At 51.8% G+C, this 26,088-nt stretch overlaps 1 protein-coding gene across 2 annotated transcripts in view; it reads right to left on the minus strand.

Moving 5' to 3' along the window:
* Positions 1–7,225: 7,225 nt before the first annotated feature.
* The window catches only part of WSCD1 (WSC domain containing 1), a 42,311-nt gene continuing 23,448 nt past the window's right edge, over positions 7,226–26,088 (minus strand). For both annotated transcript variants that reach the window (XM_052658092.1, XM_052658093.1), the window contains exons 6-9: positions 14,623–14,782; positions 13,480–13,644; positions 9,951–10,151; positions 7,226–8,386 (exon numbers count right to left, since the gene is read on the minus strand). In XM_052658092.1, coding sequence (XP_052514052.1) covers positions 8,034–8,386; positions 9,951–10,151; positions 13,480–13,644; positions 14,623–14,782 — 879 coding nt within the window. In that variant the 3' untranslated portion in view covers positions 7,226–8,033. The remainder of the gene's footprint in view (positions 8,387–9,950; positions 10,152–13,479; positions 13,645–14,622; positions 14,783–26,088) is intronic.

Below are 26,088 nucleotides of genomic sequence, written 5' to 3' on the forward strand. Positions count from 1 at the left end.
GCAGGACAGGAAAGTTAGAAAAGAAAGGAAATCAGGGAGAGGGGGAAGATCTTCAAAAAGACTATAGCAAAATGGGAAAATATCCCTAACATGAAATTGAAAGTTGCTCAGTCGGACTCTTTACAACCCCATGGACTGTAGCCCACCAGGCTCCTCTGTCCATGGAATTTTCCAGGCAAGAATACTGGAGTGGGTTGCCATTTCCTCCTCTAGGGGAGCTTCCCAACCCAAGGATAGAAACTGGGTCTCCCGCATTGCATTTTCCATCTGCCATGGAGCAACTAAGCCCGTGCGCCACAACTGCTGAGCCCGAGGGCTGCAACTACTGAAGCCTGTGGGGCCTCAACAAGAGAGGCCCCAGCAATGAGAAGCCCATGCACTGCAACTAGAGAGTAAGCCCTGTTCACTGACACTGGAGAGAGCCCTCGAGAAGCAACGAAGACCCAGTGCAGCCAAATATAAAATAAGTAATAAGTAAAAATTTAAAAAACAATTCACTTATGGGCTCCACTGTCCAGCGCAGCTGTCAGATCTGGGCTGACATCCTTCGCATCTTATGTCCTCTTCCCGGTCCCATGACTTGGCCTTACCCTGAGCAGCAAAACAAAGCTCAGCCCAGTGATGAGAAAGAGAGAGAGAGAGAAGATTTGGGCACAGGGTCCCCAGCCGGGGCAGCTATGATTGGGATAAGCCCTGCTTGCTGCTCCAAGGGGCTGGAGACCAAGTCAGGCCCAGGATGCTTCCTCAGTCAGAACTCACTGATGTCAGAGATGGTCCCACTGTCCTTGGCTACTGGGCCGTTTGAAGGGAAAATTGAATTATAATCCTAACATCTTTTGTACATCTGAAAATTTGTCATAGTAATTAAATGCTAATAAGGCAAAGGAGATTAAATGGATAGTTTCCTTAAAGATTACACTCCACCATCCAAGGTCAGGTGGAAATTATAAGTAATGTAGTGGTGTAGTCAGATCACTCCGGCTGAATAAATGTCACGACCAAAGCAAGGAGTCACTCAGTTTTCTATATTTGAACATCTCATTAGAGCCTGTGTCATTCAAAGACGTATCGGGTGGCAGAGAGGTGACATTTAAGGTCTCTCATGGAAAGCCAAACCCTTAATTATCTGATGGAGGTTAATATGGCTATGGAACAGGGGAAGCCTGAGTATAACAGGAAATAATGGATTATGCTAAGAGCTGGTTTCAGTGGTAACCCTGGGGAGTAGACCATCCTGTTAGGATGTCAGGCCAGGGACAGAGTTTTCCTGCCTTGCTGGTTCCCTGCCAGGCTGAATGGGGGGAACCAGGACAGTCCTCCTGGGTATCAAGAAGCGATGCCTGATGGAACTTCCCTGGTGGTCCAGTGTCTAAGACTCGGTGTTCCCAGTTCAGGAGCCTGGGTTCGATCTCTGGTCAGAGAACCAGATCCAGCATGCCACAGCTAAGAGTTCGAAAGCTGAAACTAAAGACCCTGCCTGCCGCAAGGAAGATCAAATATCCCATGTGCCGCCACTAAGACCCAGCGCAGCCAAATAAATAAGTTAAAAATATATATAAAAAAAAATACTCCACTGTTCCTGTCTTCACTGGTTTCAAAGCCAGTGAAACAAATAAGTAAATATAGCTTTTCAAGTGAATGGAAAGTGTTGTTGAATTGATTGTTGCTGTGTTAGTCGCTCAGTCATGCCCAACTCTTTGAAACCCCATGGACTGTAGCCCACCAGACTCCTCTGTCTGTGGGATTCTCCAGGCAAGTACACTGGAGTGGGCAGTCATTTCCTTCTCCAGGGGATCTTCCCCATCCAGGGATCAAACCTGGGTGTCCTGCATTGCAGGCAGATTCTTTACAGTCTGAGCCACCAGGGAAGCCCATTGAATTGATTTTCGAATTAAAAAAATGAAGAGGAAGAAGAGAAGAAATAAACAAAAATCATTTTTATGTTAAGAGGATTTTACTTCTCCTAGGGCACTATCCATTCTGAAGGAGACCTGACAAAGACTGGCTTCTTCAATATCCAGACTCTTGTCACTTGTAGTGGTCAGGATGGCTGGCGTGTGATTTAAAGGGATAGCTGTCTTCAGCAGCCGGAGCCCACACCTGCATGTACATACATAAACACATACAGACTGCTGGGCTCAGATCCACCAAAGATGCTTATCTAATAATACTTTGGAGGAGCAGGGCCTTTCTGTTGCCTGGAATGCTTATGACTAAGGAATGAGAACTCTGAGCTCCTGATTTAATTGACTGTTCAGTCACTAACTCATATCCAACTCTGCAACCCCATGGACGGCAACACGCCAGGCTTCCCTGTCCCTCACTATTTCCTGTAGTTTGCTTAAATTCACGTCCACTGAGTCAGTGATGCTATCTAACCACTTCATCCTCTGCCACCCCCTTCTCCTCCTGCCTTCAATCTTTCCCAGCATCAGGGTCTAACCCAATGAGTTTGCTCTTCCCATCAGGGGTCCAAAATACTGGAGCTTCAGCTTCAGCATCGCCACTTCCAATGAATATTCAGGGTTGATTTCCTTTAGGATTAACTGGTTTGGTCTCCTTGCAGTCCAAGGGACTCTTAAGAGTCTTCTCCAGCATCACAGTTCAAAAGCATTAATTCCTTGACACTCAGCCTTCTTTATGGTCCAACTCTCACTCTGTACGTGACTACTGGAAAAACCATGAAGTGAAATGAAGTGAAAGTTGCTCAGTCGTGTCCAACTCTTTGAGACCCCATGGGCTATACAGTCCATGGGATTCTCCAGGCCAGAATACTGAAGTGGATAGCCTTTCCTTTCTCCAGGGGATCTTCCCAACCCAGGGATTGAAGCCAGGTCTTCTGCACTGCAGGCAGATTTTTTACCAGCTGAGCCACCAGGGAAGCCTCATAGCTTTGACTATACGGACCTTTGTCAGCAAAGTAATGACTCTGCTCTTTAATATGCTGTCTAGGTTTGTCATAGCTCTCCTTCCAAGGGGCAATTATGGTCCCTGTCTCTAACCTCAGTCATTTGAAAAGCCCTCCTCCCTCTGAGGAAGTTTTCATGTCCTGGGGATGCTTGATAAATGGCCCTTAACATTGAACTCAGGTGCCCACCAAAAATATCTTGGCAAAGAATTAGCAGTGAAATGAGTGGGGTCACTTCCAATTCTAGAAACTTCTGGAAGAGATATAGGCATGCAATACAGGGGCAATCAGGTGGTTTCAGGGAAGGAGCCCATATTCTGGCCCTAGCCACCCCCACAACTCATTCTCAAATCTTCATAGGAAACCTACCTCCATTCCCAATCTCATTTTTCTTATCTGTAAAATGAAGGATTTGAACTTTGGGCAACTCAGTCTCAGAAACTAAATTTGGTAAGGATTGAATGAGACAATTTATGGTTTGCGTTGGTCAATCAAGAGGATCGATTTTTCTAAGGAAACCCAGGTGACCTCATTATGTACCAACTTAAAAATGCTACTTGTCCTGGCTAACAGAGCACAACTTCCTACTGAGCATCTCGCATCCACCCCCATTCCTGTGAAAAGCAACTTCTTAATCCGACAGCTCACTGTTGTTCGTGTCTCTGTCTTCATCTAGTTCTGCCACAGAGATGGAGAATATCAGAATCCCAGGGTCTCTCAATCCAAGCCCTTTGTAAAAACCCTCTGGGCTGTAAGTAACAGAAACCAAACTCAACTCAACATAAACAATAAAGGGAATTTATTGGCTCATGTAACAAAACCATCCATAGGCGGGGCCAGTCACAGGCAAAGATAGATCCTATACTTAACAGCATCACCAAGGATCTGGTTTCCTTCTGCCTCCTGACTCTCCCTTCAGTTGTCAGCTTCATGCTGGGAGGGATTCCCAAGACAGCCACTGTCAAGATCCAAGATTACCTACTTCTTCGTTGACATCTAGCAAGGTGAATAAAAAGAGCCTTTACTCAACATTTCCAGAGAAAGTCTTGAAATTCCCTCTGGCTCCGTTGCCTTAGGAAACATGACCATCACTGTAGCCAGAGAGATGGGATGAGGTGTGGGCTTGGTCCAGATCATGCATCCCACCCCAGAAACGATGACAGAGACAGCCCCAGCAGAGCATAACCCACCCCTGTCAAGAGACATCAGGGGCTGCTGGGAAAGGAAATGGGGAAATGAGCATCAGGGATGAAACCAACAGCCTCCAACTCATCTCTCCTTTTACAGATGGGGAACTGAGACCAGAGAGAGAACAGGCTTGTTCTAAGATCACAGCAGAGAAGAGCCAGGACCATGACCCACCCCTTTAATCTGCAGACTCGATCCTATTTCCACTCTATTCTAATTCGACCTTGTTCAGGCCAACTCAGGAAATATTGAGTGGTCATCAATGTGGGTTCAGACCAATCAATTTCTCCCAAAACCTTAATGAACTACTTTGGAAGCATCACATTTTAAACACCTCCAACAAATTTCCAGCCAAAAGAAAACAAACCTCAGTCCCAGAAATTCTTGCAGCCACAAAGATCAACCCCAGCACTTCCATTTCCCCTCTCAGGGCCCCCTAAGAACCAAGTGGCTCCTGTTACTTTTAAGGGGAAAAATGCATTCTGGTGTGCAAATATTCTCGCATATTCATGCACTCCAAATCTAATTTTAGCTGCTCGAGACTTCATTATAAGACGCTCACATAATTAAGCAGTTTTCTTCCCAGGGTTTGGAAGCCTGTCTATTCTTCTCTCTCATTAACACATCACTGGGATTATCAAGAATGAGTTTCAGTTTTTTCAAATTATATATTTTGGTTTTTCCAAATTGATCCACAACGGGAGATGAAATCCGTGAAAATTACATGTTTTAACACAGGTTTGTGCAACTCCACAGCCTTGCTATTAAAATTGGAATCTGTAAACAGGAGTACTCTGTTCTGGTCTGATTAGCTACATCTGCCATGCTTCTCTCCTAAATCCAAGCCTGTTTTACTCCTTGGCTGGCTGGGACAGCATCCTCTTTATGGAGAAGCTGAGAGCTAGAGATGAGGCTTAACTTGAAGAAGGACAAACAGACTTTCCCAAAAGAACAGACACATCCCCTTCCTGTGCTTCTCAGGAGGTGGGGGGGTGACTGCTGAGAACCATTAGCACATGGGGCCTTAACATCTTACTCACCCAACGTCCAGGATCAGGTGCCGAGGTTCAGGTGTCTTGCCAGGTGGACTGACTCAATGCACCCCGATCCCAACATTCCACTTATCTGCATCCCTGGCTAAGGTGCACAGTAAATTCCAAGCCATCTGAGCAAGTGGCCCTCCACCTGAAGGAGCGAGGGTCTCTGGGTACAGCAGGGAACAGTCTCATCATCTATCAGGAAGAACAGGCTGGGACCACTGTTCTCCTGAGCCCTGGGGTGGTGGGGGAAGCCCAGGGGGCCATGCCCTGGCTGTGGTCCTAGTTGGTTCTCCAGCCCCTCCACTGCCCTTTTCAGACTCCTTAACATTTGAGTCTTCTCCCCAAAGATTGTCTGCGTAGGCAGGAGAGTAAGGGTCACTGCCAGGGAGCCAGTCTCTGGACTGGCTTCCCTCTCCTCCATCACTCAGGGCTGCAAACTCCTTTGAGATTCTAGGTTCACTCTGGGATGCAGGTATTCCCTGGGCCCCCTTCCAAGGCAGGGTGAAAACTCCTGGTGGATTTCAACTGCTCCTACTACTCAGGAGAATCAGCCTCATCAGGGCTCATTGCATACTTGATCCTTGAACCATGCTGTATCAATAATTACTTATCAAGACCCTGGAGTTTCCAGCCTTGAGCTGAGCCCCAGCAATGCTTTAGGAGGATCTAAAATGGCCTCAGTATCCGTGTGGGTTTGGGGAAGACTCAAAAAGAACTTGGAGGCCACCAGGAATGGATGCTCAAGGCCATTCATTAAAAATTGAAGGCTAGGGAGGCTTCCCTCTGAGGAAGGGCCTCTCCTCCAGGGCCCTCAGCTCTGCCTGTCCCCACTGGGGTGCTGTCAGTTCCAGATCTCCAGCCGGGGAGCGGATGGTCCCACATTCCCATGCCCGGCTTTCCCAAACCCCTCACGCTGCTTTCTCCTGCTAATGCAGAGGTCAGACCAGCAGGCCCAGCCCAGTCCTGGAGAAGCTGCAAAGGGACTCAGGGGCTGCCCAAGTTCAAGCCCATCCACCTTTCTCCCTCACAGGGGTCAGTGTGTGGCCAAGCTCTCAACAGCCCTCCCTGGGTCCCACTTGTCCTGGGCTGTGCTCCCAGCTTCACCTCACCCTCTAGACTTCAGCCCCCTGGTCTCTGCAGCCCCATTTCTGAGCCCAAGATGTGTAGTGAAGGGTGACCCAAGAAGGTAATTAGCATCAGCACCCCTCCCCCTCCCAGGCTGAGCACTAGCTGGCAGTGAGGAGAGTCCTTTTCTCTGTCCCCTCCTCTGTCCTCACCCACCCACTCCCACCTTCTTCCTGCACAGACTCCGAGGCACGCACCCACACCCACTCACCTGTTCTCAAAACACACAAGGGTTTTTCCAAGCCTCTGAGCCTTCGAACGTGCTGTTCCCGCTGCTTCAATTCCCCTTCCCCTTCGCTCCACTGGAATAATTTCTACAGATTCCTCAGGACCAGTTCAAAGCCGTTGCAATGCATTCTCTGACCCCCACACCCAGCACACACACTCCTCTCTTGCTGGGTTTCTCACTCCCCTCCCCCAGCGCCTCTAGGCCCTGAGCTGTGAAGAGGAGGCCATCTCCTCAGGGGGCCTGTAAGCTCATACACAGCAGTGCCGGTAGCACCAGCTTCCCATATCCCCGAGTGGGAAAGATGTCAGTGTCACAAAAACAGAGACAGAGGGTGTGACAAAAAGACCCAGTGACAGGAAGTGGAGGGTGAATAACAGAGAACCGAGAGGGCTGGCGGGTAGGGGTCAGGCAGAAGCTGCAGCCGTGGCCTCTCCCCCCAGGGTCTTGATGGGCCATGCCGCCCCCCACTTCCTCATGACCAGGAGTGGGGGGATCCTGCGGAGAGCTGTCAAGATGGGTGGGGCAACCAGCCCAGTGGCCCCCAAGACTCATCTCTCCTGGGTCTGCCCAGTCCAAGCGCCCCCCTCCATTGGCACTGCTGGCATATAGCCCTCTCCTGGAAGCCCAGCCCCCTCCCACCCAACCCGCCACCCCCACCCCTGGTCTCCTCACCCCTACACCCTGCTTCTGGGATAAGGCGTGAGTCCCCAGCTTTATGGGGAGAGTCGGAGAAAGAAGCCAAACAAGGAGGCGCCAATTCAAGGAGTGCTGATATTGGATGGGGCAGGGGGGGGTGTACTCCTGAGGTGGGGGTGTCTGCGGGCAGCTCTGCTCTGCCCGTATCGCCAGCAGCCCATCCAAGGAGAGGGGAGAGGCTGGACCACAGAGCCGGTCACAACACCACACACGCTGGGGGATACAGACGTGCGCTCAGGGCTGCCTGGCCCAGCGGCCACAGACTGTGAGCCCGTCTCCAGGCCAGGGTCCTGGCTCCTCGGGGCACTAAGCCCACCCAGCCCAGCATCCCGCAGTCAAAGCCCCTGAGCAGCAAGCCTGCACTGGGCTGGCAACAGGAAACCCCGGGTCCCTGAGAACTCCGGGTGCATATGTGTGTCAGTGTGTCAGAGAGACAGACAGGCAGCCCCTGGGAACACATAACCTGGTGTCTGTGTGCCTGCACTGACGTTTGTGTTTGCAAGTCTGAGAATGTCAGGCACGCCCAGGGTGGTGGCTTAGGCGCATTAACGGGACACCGTGAGCAGAGCGTGGCAGGTCTAAGTGGGTCTGGCAAGGAGTGTGTGTCTCTTTGCATCTGTCCTGTGACATCGGGTCTGCTGACCGGGAGTCAGGCCCAGGTGTCCGGCCCAGGTGTCCCTGTGCGGCAGGGACGCAGCCCCAGGGCGGGCCTCCGTGCAGGTGGCACAGGCCCCTCCCCTGAGCATCCCAGGGAGGCAGCGGCAGGCGAGCGTCCCAGCAAGCACGTGCTCAGCCCCGTGGAGGCGGCCGGCTCCCGGTGGGGCGGGCAGAGCAGGCCTGGAGCCTATCATCTGGGCACGTACTCCTGGGGCAACCCGGCCCAGTTGTGGTCGCGCAGGGCCTGATCCACCGTCCGGATGTAGCCGTTAATCAAGTCCTTCATCTCGGGGGTGAAGGGCTCGGGGTCGTGCGGGCGCCGGCCGCGCCGCCGGAAGCTGCCCTCCTTGTTGTTCTCCACGCACAGCAGGCGCTCCTCACTCACGGACACGTTGAGGAAGGCCACCATCTCCCGCAGCGTGGGCACCAGGCTGCGCCTCAGCTCCTCGTAGTGAACCACCAGTAGTCGCTTGCCATATTTAAGCCAGTCTAGCACGTGTGAGGACCACCACGATGCGTAGCTGTTGACAAAGTCTGGCCACTCTGTAGAGAAAAGAAGGGGCACCATGTCAGAGCCGGGCCCGGTGGGCCTGGGGCCTCCCCTCCTGGGGGCCAGGATGCTCCATCCCCCTCTGCCTGAGACCAACCTGCCCGGATCCGCCCACCAAAGAAGGATCTCGTGAGGAGGACAGTTACTATGAGGCTGGGCTCTGAAGAGCCCCAAGCCTGCCTGGGAGATGTGACCTTGGGTCCGCCTTCCCCTAGCAGTTTCCTTGGAAACACACCAAGACTCATGGGGTCTGAGTGTTCCAAGAACTGGTTCTCCCTCTGATGGACCTTGACCTCTGTGACCATCCCTGGACAGGAAGAGCCCAGGGTCTCAGGCCTATGGGACACAGCGGAATTAGACAAGCAAGGCTGGGCATCTCTGTTGAGATGACCCTCAGTTCACCTTGATGTTGCCTTGGCAACTGTGCACATCATCCAGTCTGGGTGATGGGGGCTGAGCAGTGTGTGAGGGCAGATGCTGGGCAGGCTGGGTTTCCTGTCCCAGGTGCTCCTATGCAGCTACATGGGGTGCATAATTGATGCTTATTGATACATGGGTGTGATCGCCAGTTTAACCATTGATGTACAACAAGGCAAGGGTTGGAGCTGCAATCTTGGACAGATGATCTGGTCCATGAGATTTTTTTTTCCAGCAAATTTAGAAAGTTGGTGCCCCCACCACCCCCTGCCTCAGTAGAGAGAAGGGTGCCAGTATCAAGAATCACCCCCAACAAAATAAGCTTCCATAACTGGGTTGTTGCTCTGTGCTCAGTCACTCAGCCATATTTGACCCTTGTGACTCCATGGACTGTAGCCCACCAGGCTCCTCTGTCCATGGAATTTTCCAGGCAAGAATACTGGAGTGGGTTGCCATTTCCTCCTCCAGGGGATCTTCCCTACCCAGGGATTGAACCCTTGTCTCTTGCGTCTCCTGAATTGGCAGGTGGATTCTTTACCACTAGCGCCACTCTGCGATGCTGTGGGAAGCATTTGCTTTCTTTGATCTTCTTAATGACCCTAAGAGGTAGGGGCTATAGGGTTTTAAGGTGAGAAAAGCAAGGCTCAGAAGACAGGGTCTGCAGCTTGCCTGGGGTCACTGGACTAGTAAGAGGCCCAGGAGGGATCAGAGCTCAGCCTGCCTGCTGGCTCAAGGGGAATCAGAGGGAGGCAGAAATAGCTGGAGAGGGGAGTGGCCTAGAGGGAGGGTGTCAGGGAATGGGGAGAACACCCACCAGCCTCAGCTGATCACACAGGGACAGAAGCAGGAGCCTGCCCAGCCTCGTTTCTCACCACACCACCCACTCTGCTGGACACAGCTGTATTTCTGACAGCTTCGTTTTGTATCACTCACCACCCTGACTTGTGTCTCTCTAATCCATTACCCAAAGTTTAGACTGTGTGGCCACCTTGAGGGTGGCGATCGTGACCCCTTCAGCCAACCCCTGGCACCTCACTCAGTGCCTGGTACACAGTAGGACTTCAGTTACTATGTGTCAGCAGATGACTCCAGGAATAAAGAGGCAGCCCGTCCCCTGCCCTGCTGGCCCCTTCAGCTCACCTTTGCTCTTCCAGTTGCGGTCAGCTGCGTAGCCCAGGTGCCCGGCACATTTCCTGTTGAACTCAGCCACCAGGGACCTGTACGGGTTTCGGATGAGCAGGATAGCCGAGTCGAACATCTCAATCTCCCTCCTGCCGCTCTCGTGGGTCTTCACGCAGATGGTACGCCGGCTGCGCCAGTGGTCCTTCTCGCCCTTGAACCCTGCCCATTCAAGGGCGAGAAAGGCATCATGGAGACCCCACTGCCACAGTGGCAGACAGGTGTGAACACTAACCTGTGCCCCCAGGGAGAGCCGACACTGGTGGGCACTGAGGGGCCACTGGGGCGGCCTCTAACCACAGGGCCTGAGCCTGCCCAAGAGACAGTGAGCGAGGGAGGCATCTAAGTGGGAAAAGATGGCATCTGCAAGAGAAAGCAGATCGGGCACCTCCTGTGGGTGCCGGAAGTCAGGAGGCAGAGGCCTGATGATGCACCCATTTGGGCTCCTTCATGGCTATTTCACATGAGCGTTGCAGAGAGCCTGATGAATGAACCATGGCTGCAGGCTCAGAGTGGGTATGTGACTTGCTCAAGATCACACAGCACCACAGCATCAGAGCCAGGGCTCTCTCCATGTGGCTTTGTGTGTCCCTGGGAGGCCTTTGCCATCTACCCACCTTCCCACAGAGTAGGCGGGATCCCCATCAACAGGCTCAAGGGCAGTCAGCAACTGTAGCCCCACCCTCTGACCTTATGTTCTGTAACTGAACTCCAGTCTTGCATCCTCGGAGACTCTCCCCAGCCCTACATAGAGTCATGCATTTATCAACAAAGATCATCGTGTGCCCACGCCATGCTGAACTTTATGTCATGGATAAAGGAGTAAGACTCAGAGCCTGTCTTTAAGCTTATAGTCTATTCGGGGGAGGGCAGGTGGTTCAGTGGTAAAGAATCTCTCTCCAGGAGTCTCGGGTTTGACCCCTGGGATGGGAAGCTCCCCCGGAGAAGGAAATGGCAACCCGCTCCAGTATTCTTGCCTGGAGAATCCCATGGGCAGTGGAGCCTGGCAGACTGTAGTCCATGGGGTCATAAGGAGTTGGACATAACTTAGATAAAAAATAACAACAGCAGCTATTTGGGGGACAGCCCAAGTGTATGTAATACAGAGGATAGGGGCTTATGGGGACAAAGAGTAGGGGGACCAGTTTGGGAGTGTGGTGGGAGGTAATAGAAGGCTTCCTGCAAAGATGTCCCCTGAAGCTAATCTCCTGGCCAAATCCCAATGTAGCCCATGCCATCAGCTCTGGGGACACACTATAAATGTACATGAGTTGGTCTTCAGCTCTTGGAAACATAAAGGATTCTCACCCCCACCCCATGAATGGCTTGGAAGCATCCATGTCTACAGCCAGCAGCGAGGGAGTCTTTGATGCCTGGAAAATCAAGTCTCTTTTGAATCTGAAAGTCTGGGGTCATCAGATGAAACTCAACATATGTTTTCAAGCTCATCTCTGCCATGGGCCAAACACCAAAAGTCTTTGCTTTGATTCATTCTGTCAAACAGCTGGGAAGTTCCAGGAAAGAATGAGTCAATCCATGGGCCGAGGAAGCATGCAAGCTGGTCTTTGATACCCTGAGACCCAGGGTGTCTTTTGTACTATCTTAGCCTAATTCAGCAGTGACCACTTTTCCTTATAACTCAGACCAGGCTCACCCATGACAGGTTTGGTGTTCGGGCACTGGAGTTGCCTTGAGAATTTCATGTGTGCATGTGTGCGTTCATTGCTCTGGCAGTGCTCGTGACCTGCGGCTATACCTAACCAGTCCCGTAAGGCTAAAAGATGCACCCAGGTATCTCTAGAGCCATTCAGAGACAGTGTCACTGCAACCCTTGATACCTGGCTGTTGAGCCACTGGGTCACTTAGCCATGTGTCGACCAAGTCAGCCAGCTGTCTGAATAAGGTAAAGGCCTTCTGGATGAATATGGTGGGCAGCTACAGCCTGTACACAGTAGGTGGTTCCCAGGGGACGAGACCAGAGTGAGCAGGACCACAGTCTTCATCTGGCTACTTTGCCTATCGGTGCTGTAACACTCAAGGCTCCCAAGGATGAGCTTTCCTGGTGGCTCAGTGGTAAAGAATCTGCCTGCCAATGCAGGAGACACAGGTTTGATCCCCAGTTCAGGAAGATTCCAAGTGCCACAGAGCAACTAAGCCCGTGAGCCACAACCACTGAGCCCGAGTGCCCTAGAGCTCGTGCCCTGCAACAAGAGAAGCCACTGCAATGAGAATTCCTTGCACCACAACTAGAGAGTAGCCCCTGCTCGCCACTAGGGAAAAGTGTGCAGCAACAAAGACCCAGTACGCCCAAAAATAAACAAATAAATAAATGCATAAAAAGAAAACCACCCATCAAGCTCTGTGCTACATAATACTAATAAATAAACATGAGTTCAAAAAAATTTTTTTAAAAAGACTCCCAACTATGATGAGACTGGGCTATATGGACACCCTTGGCTTTTTTACCAACCAGATCAAGACTGCTGTGGGTAATCACAGAACCTTAGGAACTTTCTATTTTCTCTAAGAGGTTACTGATAGGATCCTCTTTCTCTAAACCAAACTCTGAGCTAAGAATCCCAGAGAAACTGTTGTTAACACCTGACAACAGAGAAATCTATTTCACCAAATATGTATCCCACTTGGCTTATCTGAGGTTCTTAGTCTTAAACAGTGCACAGATTTGAGCCGTTTTAAAGTTCATTTACTTGACATAATGAGGCCTCTTATTTCTACAAGAGAAATATTAGAAATCATTAAACTCTTGAAGATTTTTAGACCTAGTTTTAAGAAACAGTATTTTGATAAGCTACATTTACCTCAGGGGGGAAAAAAAAATGAACAGATGAAGTCAGTTTCCCCTAATTATTGAGGGCTGTAAAAATTAAGGAAAATTTCAAAAATGTTTATTGAGAGGGAATCTAAGTGACTAGGCTTTCCCTTTGAATCCATATCAGATCTTGTGAATTTCCTCTCAAAGTGCGGTCCTAGAGCTGACTGCTTCAGCATCACACAGGAGCTTGTTAGAAATGCCAGTTCCTAGGCCCCATCTCAGATTAATCAAGTCATACTCTCTTGGTGGCAGGGTGGGTACAAACCAGGAATCTATGTTGAATTAATAAGCCCTCAAGGTATTGCTTAGGGCTTCCCAGGTGGCTCAGTGGTACAGAATCTGCCTGCCAATGAGGAGATATAGGAGATGCCAGTTCGAGCCCTGGGTTGGGAAGATACCCTGGAGGAGGAAATGGCTACCCACTCCAGTATTCTTGCCTGGAAAGTTCCATGGACAGAGGAGCCTGGCGGGCAACAGTCCCTGGGGTCACACAGAGTCGGATGTGACTTAGCAACTGAGCATGCACACACAAGGTGATGTTGACACACTTTCAAGAGTGAGAAGCACAGCTCTGGTGCTCCGAGGCAGACCTGGGCTGCAGAGGCTGGGGTCTGGGCCTGAGAGCTGCCTCCTCCCTTCCCAGCAGCCCTCGCTCACCTTTGTTGTAGAGAGTTCCGTCGAAGTAGTAGCTCCCTGTGTAGAAGCCGGTGGCATGCTCGATGAGGTGCCGCGCCCATGTGTTCCCTGCTCCAGGGAAGCTCGACAGAGCCACAAACACCTTGGATTTGGTGGGCAGGAACCTCCGGTCTGTGCATCGAGTGTCTGAAAGTCCAGAAGTCATCTCAGGGTTCCCCATTTCCACTGTGACTCCCAGACTCACAGCCCGACTCCTCTTGGCAGGAAGTACAGACCCAAGCCCCCCATTTAATGGAATGGGAAAACTGAGGCTCCAAGAGGGGAAGGGATTTGCCACCTGGCCCTTGGCTGCACAGGTCTGTGGCTGGACAGAGAGAGCCACAGTGATGACGAGCCCTCCCACTGGACAAGTCTAGTGGAAATCGGTGCCCTGAGGGTGCCCACCTTGTCTTTCAAGCGGCCCAGCTCAGATAATTCCAGACTCTGCAGGGGAGGGGGGTTGGGGGTCGTGGCCAGGCAAAACAATGTCACACGCCAGGTAGAGCAGCAAGGAATCAGGATTCGGAACTTCCGGCGTTAGTCTCTGTGCCCCCTCTTTCTGGGAGGCCCTCCAGGGCTGTGTCAGGGGCACATAGAACCCTCAGGTGAAAGTCTCCCAAGGCCCCAGGGCTGTGCGGGTCACCATAGGTGTTTGATAAAGGTGACAATGACCTTCCCCACCTCCTCTTCTCATCAGCCCCTAAGATCAGCTGGGGCAGACCTGCTTCTCAGAGAAGGAAGAAGCTGGGGTCTGGGCACAGCCCGGGCGACTCACTGGTCCCCAGGTACAGGCTGGCTCAGGGATGTCCCAGCAGCCACTGGGCTCCCATGTCACCCAGCCCCACCACCTTGCCATGTTATCCCTCTGGACCCTGCCTCTTCTGCTCTTCCTCAAACCACCTTCATCCCCAGAGTCAGATAAAAGTCAGGTGCTCTTCACACCGATCCCTGCATCCCTGTCCAGCCTCCAGGGATGGCGGAGGCCTCTCCGTTCACATTATCCCAAGATAGGACCACCCACCAAGATGCCTTCCCCATCCCGGGACCATATACTCAGTCCAGACTCCCAGACCAAGTACAGAAGGACAGCCCTGCATGCCAGTTCACCTCTGGGGTGGAACTCACCCTGCACAGGGGTCTGGTAGACCTCGCAGTACTCCGCCAGCCTCTGGGCCTCAGACTCCTGGCCACACAGTGAGCTGTCCACGGCATCCCGCAGGTTGAACTGGGGGGTGGAGTAAGCACAGTAGCACTCCCATCCCCGGAGGATGGCCAAGGGGAACTCCTGCCGGGGAGGAGAAAAAGAGATGTGTCTCCAGTGAATGGTGAAAGCCAGGTCCACGCGCCCACTGCTCAGGCACTGGGGCGATCTCTGAGGATGTCCTGCCAGCTGCTTGGGATAACATGGGTATCTATCCGTCCTTTCAGGGCCGGGCACTGAGGCCAAATACAGGGAGACAAAACTTAACAAGATGGGACTCTGCCCTCCAGCAGCTCACTGCTGGCCAGTGACAAGCCTATAGTTAACACCAGAGTGCAAATGGTGCTTGTAGGAGGGGGACTGGATCTGAGATCTTGGAGATGTCACGAGTGCCGGGGAGGGAACAGCACTCCAGCTCAGGAAGTCACATGGACGCACGTGTGCAGGGGTGAGAATGGGATGGAGAAGCCCACCCAAGGGCAGCTTAGTGAGGTGCTCAGCATCTTTAACCAACAGACTGTGGAATTCCTGCCAGCCCTTCCTGGAGACGACCTAACCCCTCTTTCTGCAGTCCTGCTTTGGGGTGGTGGGCAGGGTGGATGACAGTTTCCCACACAGCATCTCTTCAGGACAGGAGGGGTGGACAAGGGCAGGCCTTGATTGCTCTGAGCTGATCCACTCAATGGGGACTTGCTGAAATCTGCCAGAGTTAGGAGAAGGACAAGTCGCTCCTCGCAGCCTTTATTTATTTTTTAACATTTATATATTTGGCTGCACTGGGTCTTATGCCATATGTGGGATCTTTAGTTGCAGCATGTGGGATCTAGTTCCCTGACCAGGGATCGAACCTGGGCCTCCTTCATTGGGAGCACAGAGTCTCAGCCACTGGACCACCAGGGAAGTCCCACCTGGAAGTCTTTTACATACATTTGCTTGGTTCCCTCTGAGCAGGAGGCTGCACCCACCACACAGCGGTGAGAGCTGGGGCGCTGGTCTCCAGAAAGCCTGAATGTGAATTCAGGTTCACAGGCTGGGTACCTTTGAACCTCTCTGAATGTCACCATTGAACAAAGGTAATAAAACCCACCTTGCACATCCATTGTGAAAACTAGATGTGCGTGTGTGCTCCGTAGATTCAGTTGTGTCCGTCTCTGCAACTATGGACTATAGCCTGCCAGGCTCCTCTGTCCATGGGATTTCTCCAGGCAAGAATACTGGAGTGGGTTGCCATTCCCCCTTCCAGGGATTTTCCCAACCCAGGGACTGACCTTGCGCAGTACCCCCATGAGTCTCCTGCGTCTCTTGCATTGCAGGCAGATTCTTTACCCACCGAGCCACCTGGGAAGCCCAAAAACTAGATGCTGCTGCTGCTAAGTCGCTTCACTCGTGTCCGACTCTGTGCGACCCCATAGATGGCAGCCCACTAGGCTCCTCTGTCCCTGGGATTCTCCAGGCAAGAACACTGGAGTGGGTTGCCATTTCCTTCTCCAATGCATGAAAGTGAAAAGTGAAAGTGAAGTCGTTCAGTCATGCCGACTCTTAGCCATCCCATGGACTGCAGCCTACCAGGCTCCTCCATCCATGGGATTTTCCAGGCAAGAGTACTGGCATGGGTTGCCATTGCCTTCTCCAGAAAACTAGATGAGAAAGGTCCAAATTGCCCAACACTGGGCCTTGCACGCAGTGGGTATTCTCACAGAGGAATGGGCCATCCTCTGCCTCCTTCCCCCAGCCCTGTGGGCATCAGCCAAGGCTCGCTTAACAGTTCCTCCACCCATCTCTCCCACACCTATTACTTGAACACCTCCTGTGTACAGGGCACCAAGTACCAGGACACTCAGCCTCATTTCTACTCTGCTTCTCTGGTGGTTCTTGCAGACAATGAGCGATTCGAGTCCCCGCCCCTCCCCCAGGCAGAGAGATGAGAGGAGTCTATTGAGTATGTGCAAAGGAGGCAGTGGGCGGAGAAAACTTCTCACTGCTTGGGGAAACGCTGAACAAACCTTTTTATTTTTTGCCCACAGCAAAAATTTCATAAATAAATAAATAAAGGAAAATCAATAGCGTTTTCTGAGCGTGGCTTGGCAGAGCCAAGGATCTTGACACTCAGAAAAGACAATGGATGGTGTCCCAGCCAGAGAGTTGGGGGTGGGGAGAGCCTGGGGGTGGGGCATTCCCTTAGGAGGAAGGGGGAGGGGAGGTTGCCCCCCTGTGAGAACATCCCAGGGTGTTCTCCTGGACACAGGGGGGTTGTTCCCTCAGGTGCCTTGTAGCCCCCATGAAGGCCCCTCCCCACCTCCCACCTCCTCTCTCAGCCTCAGGGGAGGCTTTGCCTCTGCGAGAATGTGCCCAGAATTTCACCTGGAGCCAGGCCCACAACTCCTTCTTAGGGTTCCTGCCACGTGGGGACAGGAGACAGGATACTTTCACTATTCTTACACACCCCTACATACACACACACACACACACACACACACACACACACACGCTCACACAGCCTGCTTCCAGAGTTCAGTGCTTCGTCTTGCACTAGAAAAGCTCTTCAACATTCTACGAGATCGTAAGCAAGTCACCTCCCTTTTTGAAACCTTAGCTTCTCCATCTGTAAAATGGACACATCCCTTGAGTTGTCCTGCCTGGAGGAGTCAGAGGATCTTATTTCTCTCCCTCTGATCCACCACAAGGACCAATGTGACTAGGACACCTATCCCCCCATGCTTTTTCTGGATGAGGCGTGAGTTGAGGATTTTCTCATGGATGGGAGGCTGGGGGCAAGCAGTCACTCTGGGTGTCCACGAGTTCATGTCCAGGGGCACCAGCGAGGAGGCACCGGGTAGGAGAGAAAGCATCATGTTTGCGCTCCAACAGACCTGGACTCGAACCCCAGGGCAACAGTTGAGTATCTGTGTGACCTTGCGCCAGTACCCGGGCCCATTCAAATCTCAGTTGTCTCATGGGTCATCAGAGGGCAATAATATTAATGCCACAGAGTGTAGGGAGATGGAAGGAAGACGATGCATAAAAAGGACCCAGCATACAGTAGGTGCTCGCCTACTCCTAGCTCTTAAGACCTTTCATCATAGAGGTAGGCCGCAGACCACCCTGCAGACACTCGGAGCATGTGAGAGTCTGGTTCCTAAAATTCCCACTTTGGCTCCCCCTCCAAGGCCTCAAAAGCTCAGGATCAAGCAAAGGTTGGAAGCCCCTCTCCCAAGCAGCACTTGCGGCCCTTAGCCATTTTATGGGGGTGGGGGGGGGGGAGTGTGATTGCTTTACAATGTTGCATTAGCTTCTGCTGTACAACAAAGCGAACCTGCTACAAGTATGCAGGCAACCCCCCCATGGACCTCCCTCCCCCCACACTCCATCCCACCCATCCAGGTCATCACAGAGCACCAAGCTGAGCTTCCTGCGCTTTCTCACAGGCTCCCACTAGCTGTTTTACACATGGTATTGGATATGTCAATCCCCATCTCCCAGTTTGTCCCACCCCCGTCTTCCCCCGCTGTGTCCGCAAGTCCGTTCTCTGCATCTGTCTGTGTCTCTATTCCTGCCCTGCAAATAGGTTCATCTGTCCCATTTCTCTTGATCAGTCACATAAAGAAAAGAACTGCTTTGAGGACTCAGTGGCCCCAACAGGGCCCTAACCCCGGAACCAGGATCCCCTTGGCCACAGCTGCCGTTGCTGTCAGAGCTGCCGTGACATCCAGCCCCGGCACCTGGGGCCGCTGGGCTTGCCAAGAGAGGACAATAGCCTGACAAGCCCCATCAGTATCTGTGACTAGACTCCACCCGCCCCGAGGCCCTCGTGTCATTTCTCAACAGAAAGCGAATCTGTGTCCTGACCCTCAATCAGAAGGCCGCTGGCTTTCTGGAAGCCAGCTCTCCTGCTGCTGTGAGTTAGTGAAAAGCCATCACAAGAACTGCGACCTCCGGCCTCTCTCACTGCCATCCATCCTCTCCCGCAAAGCCCTCGTCCCACCTCGTCCCAGACTGACACCTTCATCACAGCGAGCGGCGGAAAGCAGCAGCCCGGGTACCACCCGGCAGCAGAGTGCACCCCGCGCTCTGCATCTGTGTTCCTGCTCTTCTGAAGACACTGGCTGGATCGTGTCCTCTAAACTTCCCATATTGACGCCCTCACCCCCAATACTTCAGAATATGACTGGATGTGGAGACAGGGCCCTTCAAGAGGCAATGAAGTTAAAATGGGACCATTAGGATGGGCCCCCATCCAGTCTGACTGGTGTTATAAGAAGGGATTAAGACCCAGACACACAGAGACGGAGTGATGACACAGAAATGAAGGCCATCAGCGAGCATGAGAGACAGGCCTCGGAAGAACTCAACTCTGCCAACACCTTGATCTTGGACTTCTAGCCTTCAGAACTCAGAGGCAATAAATTTCCATTGTTTAAGCCACTTGGCAGTCTGTGGAACTCAGTTACGGCAGCCGAGCAGGTCACTTCCTGTGCCCTCTGCCTGGACTGTCCTTGCCCAGACACCCTCATGGTTTTCTCCCTCGCTTTCTGTAAGACCTCTTCCGTGAGGCCTTCCAGGGCCACCCCACTTCAAGCTGCAAATCCCTCCTGCCATCACCGAGACATGCCATAACCCCTCACTGTGCTGTCTGCTTTTTTTCATGCATGTAACTTGCCTCAGCAGAATGCCCTGGCCTCCTCTCAGTTCATCCTGCCCTCTCCTTCTCCCATCCCGCCCCACAAGCCCTTTCTCTGCGTCTGTGTCTCTATTCCTGCCCTGTAAGTAGGTCCATCATGATTTGCCGTATATACACTATCCTGTGTTAAACAGATGGCTGGTGGGAAACTGCTGTGTAGTACAGGGGGCTCAGCTCCGTGCTCTGTGATGGCCTAGAGTGGTGGAGCGGGAGTAGGGTGGGAGGGAGGTTCAGGAGGGAGGGGATATATGTATACATAGAGCTGATTCATGTTATTGTGCAGCAGGAATTAACACAGCACTGTAAGGCAATTATACTCCAATTGAAAAAAAAAATCAGACGGTAAATATTAAAAATAACAGTTTGTCAATGAAAAAAAAAAAAGAATGCTCTGACCTTCTTGTACCACCCAGCCTGTTTGATGAATGGTTATCAGGACCCACAGCACCTCCCTCCCACCAGTTTCCTCGGCCCCTTCCCACTCATCTCTCCCTCCCTCCTCCTAATCTGATTCCCATCACCACAGATGAGTTTTGTCTGTTCTAGAATAGCCTATAAATAGAATCCCTCAGCACATATGTTTGTGAGTCTGGCTCCTTTCAGGAAAAAAAAAATAGTTTTTAAGTCCACGCATGTTGTTTTATCTGGCAGCAGATTGCTCCTTTATATCGCTGAGTATTATTCCGTGTGTAGACATAACAGTTTGTGGATTCATTCACTTGATGGACCCCTGGGCTGCTTCCAGTTTTACCTATTATGAATCTTGCTGCTATAAACATTCCTGGACAAGAATTTCAGTGGATACACATCTTCATTTCCCATGGGAAAATACATAAGGATGTAAGGTCTCCGCTATCTTCTCCTCCACAGCCTTGTCATCATTCAGGATACTATTTCACTTATTTCACCTGGTTTACTATCTGTCTTTGGGGCTTCCCTGGTGGCTCAGATGGTGAAGACTCTGCCTGCAATGTGGGAGACCAGGTTCAATTCCTGAGTCAGGAAGATCCCCTGGAGAAGGGAATGGCTACCCACTCCAGTATTCTTGCCTGGAGAATTGCATGGACAGAGGAGGCTGGCAGGCTACACTCCATGGGAGCACAAAGAGTCAGACACAACTGAATGACTAACACACACACACACACACACAGTCTGCCTTTACCCACGAAAATGTAAGCTGAGATTTTTTTGAGTGCCTGGCATGCTTTGCTGCATTCTCAGTACCTAGAACAGTATTGACACCATGGTGGATGCTTAATGAATGTTGGATGGAGGAACCAAGGAATAAATGAATGAACGTCCTTTCCAGATCTCAATTCCCCCCAAAGTTGTTGGCAATACACCTTGACATGAGCCTTCTGTGGGTCACTTGTGTCCCGGGCATGAGTAAAGAGAAGAAAGTCTGCTCCATCTAAGCAAACCCTCTCTGACAACAGGAACCCCAGGGGGCTCTGCCATCCTGAGAATCCTGTTCAGACAAGAATCTCAGCCACATGGTAAAGAAACAAAAACAAAAAGTCTGCTCGTTGGCCTGGCTTTGTCTCCCTCCCTGGTGGTAGTTTCTGATGTTGAGGCCTCAGGAGCCTGTATTCCTCGGCTGCCCCCACCAGTGACCCGAACCTTTTTGCTTCCTTGAGTGGATTAAACTGTCAAGTTTCCGGGTGTTTTCAGAGCAACGGGAGAGCTGCAGACAGTAATGTGGTTTTATTTACAACATAACCTCTTCAGCAACATCACTGGATTCTGAAAACACAGAACAATTTTCAGCCCCTTGGGGATTTCCAAGACAGGATTTCCATAAAAATTAAATATTGATGAATCTTCTCTCTCTGCCGACCTCCTTGCTTCCTGTACCTCCACCCCAAGCTCCAGTGAGAGACAAAGAGACGGAGAGACAGACAGAACACATGCACAGAGAGAAAGAAGAGGAGAGAATGAACCAGGAAAACAAGGCAGAAAAATGGGAACACAGACGTGGCACTGTTTCAAGCAGATGAGGGGCTCCAAAGGGAGCCGGCTGAGCCTGTGTCCGAGGGCAGGGGGGATATACGTGCTCATCCCAGTACTTCCTCTACAACTTGAGGCTGGGTGCCCAGGATGGGAGCTCGGGTGTGGGCTGGGGCTGTGGTGTGGGTGGGCACTCAGCTTAGAGCCAGGTCATGACATGGCCAGGGCTGGGCTCTCCAAGTGGTGGGGCGTGATGCATGCTCAGTCCTGTCTGACTCTTTGCAGCTCTATAGCCTGCAGCCCGCCAGGCTCCTCTGCCCGTGGGATTCTCCAGGCAAGAAGATTGCAGTGGGTTGCCATTTCCTCCTCCACGGGATCTTCTGCACCCAGGATCGAGCCTGTGTCTCTTGTGTCTCTTGCATTGGCAGGTGGATTCTTCACCACTGTGCCACCTGGGAATCCCTGGGTGGGGTGGGAATCCATCTGCAAAGGCTTGGCCGTGGCCAAGGGGTCAAGGAGCGGACCTTCCACCAGGCAAGGAGTGAGGCCCCAAGCAGCCCCTCTGGGATCTCCTCTCCTGCATCCTTGCTCCTCTCTACGCATCTTTCTCGGGATCTCTAGGATCACACAGCATCACCCCAAACTTCAGAGACAACAGCCTCCGGTTTCAGAAGGGGAGACTGAGGCTTGGAGGCAGCTTGAAGGAAGCCCACAACAACCTCAGACAGTCAGGGTATGTGAGTGGGAGCAGAGGCCAGCCTTCCAGACTCCTAGCCCAGGGCTTTGCCATACACCACACTTGACCTCTGGGAGGCAAACACGTGAAGGCGGTAGATTTGTGATGAAATCCATGAACCAGCGTGGAGGTTGGCTTTGACCAGTCTCTCGCCTCCAGAGGCAGAACTGGGTAACATTCAAAACACAAAAAGGAGCGGAGATGCCCATGGAGGGAGATGGGGGGTGAGGGCGTTGACTTTTGCTTTCAGGCAAATGTCAGATTGAATGCAAACCTACTGATCCTGGAACTGAGAGCACGTTTCCCTCTGACCTGAATGCAGGTGTGCAGCTGTGTGGTTTGGGGAGGCAGCTATGGGAAGTGGACCCACTTCAAGGCTTGTCATAAGGAATCCCAGGCTCTGCCATGCCCTCCTCCAGGGCATCTTCTACACCCAGGGATACAGCCCATGTCTCTTATGTCTCCTGCACTGGCAGGCAGGTTCTTTACCACTAGCGCCACTTGGAAGCCCCAGGAATCCCAGGCTTTGAATCCCATTTACATGACTGTCAACAAACTATTGGGCAGTGTGAGCCTTGATTTTATCATCTGTAAAAGGGGGGCATAGTTTAATGATTAAGGGTTCTGGTATGAGTTTAAATTCAGACAGATGGAGTCTTGACTTCTCTAGCTATAAGGGGATTTGTGGATGGAGTGAAATACAGTCATCTCTTGGTATCTCCAGGGAACGGGTTCCAGAACCCACTGCTGATAACAAAATCCTCGGCTCCTCAAGTCTGTGGTTCTACTTCCATGGATTCAGCCAGTGGCTGATGATGTAAACTGTGGTATCTTTTCACTGAAAAAAAATCTATGTATCAGTGGACAAGTACAGTTCCAACCATGTTCTTCAAGGAACAACCATACTATTAAGGTGTCTTTCAGAGAGTAGATTCTCGGCAGATTGGTTGGTCTGAGTCTGGGGGAGGCTAACATATGGGGTGGCGATGGGGGCACTGGGCCATCTCCCTGTATCCACTCTTCTCCACTGGAAGCACTGCCTCACTAGTCCCCTTCCATGTCTCCAGCCTCAAAGGTGCCACCTCAAGATAGCTTGGGGCAAACATTAAAGTGTCCCCTTGGGCGATGGCTCTCCACAGACTGGAGCCCCAGACAGCAGATAGAGGTACTAATTCACAAAACCCAGACCCGTACAGACCCAATCCTTGGCAGAGATGTGAAATTTCATGCCCAGTGGAGGGAATGGGGCCACGCAGGATGGACTGCATCTATCAAGATCCAAGGGGATTTGGTCAGGCCACCGCCCAGCAGAGAACAAGTAGGCTCAGAGTTAATCTGTGCCTTTCCATCACAGAGGCGGCTGGGTTAGCGCCTCCATTAAATGGACAAGGGAAAAAACCTCAGAAGATACATCGATGGGAAAACATCCAGGTGGTTACTATTCTGTATGCAGAACTCACACACCCCAAAAGAGGCTAAAAGGGGGCAGGCGCAAAGGATAACACCTCTCCCTGCGATGCCTTTCTCGGTAGAACTACTAGCAGTCGCTGGGAGAACAAGCCTCAGATCACAAGGCTTAATAGCTGAAGCTTCACACGTTAGTAACCTATTTACAGATGGTGCCGGATTTCACACATCAGCCCTGCCGTGGAACACACGCTCCCATAAAGGGCCTGTCTACTTGTGCACCAATACGGGGCTTCAAAATTAATGACCCCTCACCTGAATGGGCAGCACTGCAAACAGCTCAGCTCATTCTCACCTCCTGTCCAAATGAAGGAGGTGACAGGATCCGGAGGACTGAGAATGAGCAGGTTTTCTTCCAGCTCCGACACGATCGCAGAAAATTAGACAAGATCATTTTACTGTGTTTAAAAACACATTTACATGGGTCAAGTTGCTCTTGTTGGCAGACAGTCAGATCATTAAGATGCTGATATGGCCCAAAATGTTCTTTCCTTGTCAAACTACATTCTGGGAGCTCCCCAAATCCACTGTAACTAACTAGTAAAGAAAAAAAAACCACAGAGATTTTTATCGGGAGCCACAAATAAACCTCAGATGGTGCTCAAAACTGGGGCATGGCACAAGGAAGGCGCCCCCTCTTTTCCTGCTTTTGTGCCCCACCTCTGGCATCTGCTGCTCCTGGTGCCCCTGCCCAGTCAGCCCTAATTAAGCCTGTAGCCCCCACTCCCTGATTTAGCTGTGCCCCATTTAACATTCTGCTGTGAGCATTTCCATCATAAAAGACTTTGAAAACACTTTCAATGGCTGTATTACAGTCCACTGTACAGCTGTGGCATCACGTAACCATTCCCACATTGCAGCACATCTATCTGAGCTTGTCTAGAAGCCAAATTAGGATGAGATGAAGCTGCAACTGGGATGTCTCTGCAGCCTTGGTTGCTGCTGGCCTTTCTGGAGAGGAAGTGCTTGGCACTCCAGGCAGGAAAGCACAGCCAGAAATCCCCAAATTCACCTCTCTCTCTCACCCTCCACATCAAGGAGAGGACAAAGAAAACCCTTCCGGCAAATAGAACCATGACCCCTGCAGGCCTCAACTTCTGACTGATCCTGCATCTACCAGACCTCAGGGCTGGAGGTGGAATTTGCTCCTTCATCCTCCCTAAATAGTTGTAGAAGATAATCGATCACTAGGATTCAGACACATGGCAAATGTGAGCTGGGTCTCAGCATGGCTGAGCCAACAGGTTCCAGGTGGCCCGCTGGACAGTGGTTCTCAATGGGGGTGCCACAGGGACCCCGGGCTATGTCTGGAGACAGTCTGGGTTGTCATATCTAAGTGTGGTGGTGCTACTGGTCTGTAGCAGGATAGAGGGATGCTAAATATCCTACAATGTACAGACAGATCCCCGCACAAATTAGCTGACCCAACTGATAAGAGTTGCAAGGATGAGCAACCCTGCCGTAGAGTGAAATCGGGGTCCTAGTCCAGCTCCCACTGAAAGCTGCTGGGGACCATCCAGAAGGCCTGAGTCCAAGTCACACTCACAACCACAGGGCAGGGCAAGGGAGAAGGGAGGAACAGACATTCTGGGGACCAAAGGCTCACTCTCTCAGATAGATGGCGGCTTTACCTGCAAGCACATCTGTAGCATCATCCTTGCCCTACCTGGAATCCCTAATTCCAGAGGCAGGTCACAGGCAAACTTGGGTGCCAGTATTGCCAAGGCATCTCTGGGGGTGGCCCTGAGGACCACTGCCTCCCAGAGGGATCCCAGCATCCCACCCACAGCTATGAAGCCCACACCAGTTACACCACCCTCTCCCCCTCAACACCGTCCATAGCTCCCTCTTACCAACTGAAAAACATCTGGACTGAGAGGCAGGCCTCTGAGGCCCATCGCAATCTGTCCCCGCCCTACCTTTCACACGGTGCCATGGAGCCCTGCACACTGGGTGGGCAGGCTGGCTGCTTTCCCAGCCCCCTCACCCCTGCCAGTTACGTGCATTCCTCACACCCCTCGTTTGCCCTTTGACACTGCCCAGCATCTGCTGGCTTTAAGGCTTCCCCAGCGGCTCAGACAGTAAAGAATCTGCCTGCAGTGTAGGAGACCTGGGTTCAGTCCCTGGGTTGGAAACGTCCCCTGGAGATACCCACTCCAGTATCCTTGCCTGAGAAATCGCATGGACAGAGGAGCCTGACAAACTACAGTCCATAGGGTCACAAAGAGTCGGACAAGACTGAGCAACTAACAACCCTTCCAAAAAGTTGCAGTCCTCTTCCCTGAGCCTTCCTCCCAGTCTCCTTCATCTCCATCAGGCACTGACCTTACTCTGATGTATGCCAGAGTCCCTGCTTCCTGTCTTAGCCTCTCTTCAGCGGGGACTGGCACCCCCCACCCGGCGTCAGCGTATGCACCTGTCCCACTAAGTGTGTCCTGCCAAGACCTGCTTGCAACATGAAAGCTGGAAATAGTGACTACTCCTCACAGCTGCAACATCCTGTGGGTCTAAACAATGGGACCCAAGAAAACAGCCCCCACCCCCCATTCGATGACACAGGGG

The sequence above is a fragment of the Budorcas taxicolor genome, chromosome 19, assembly GCF_023091745.1.
Source record: "Budorcas taxicolor isolate Tak-1 chromosome 19, Takin1.1, whole genome shotgun sequence".
Lineage (NCBI taxonomy): Eukaryota > Metazoa > Chordata > Mammalia > Artiodactyla > Bovidae > Budorcas > Budorcas taxicolor.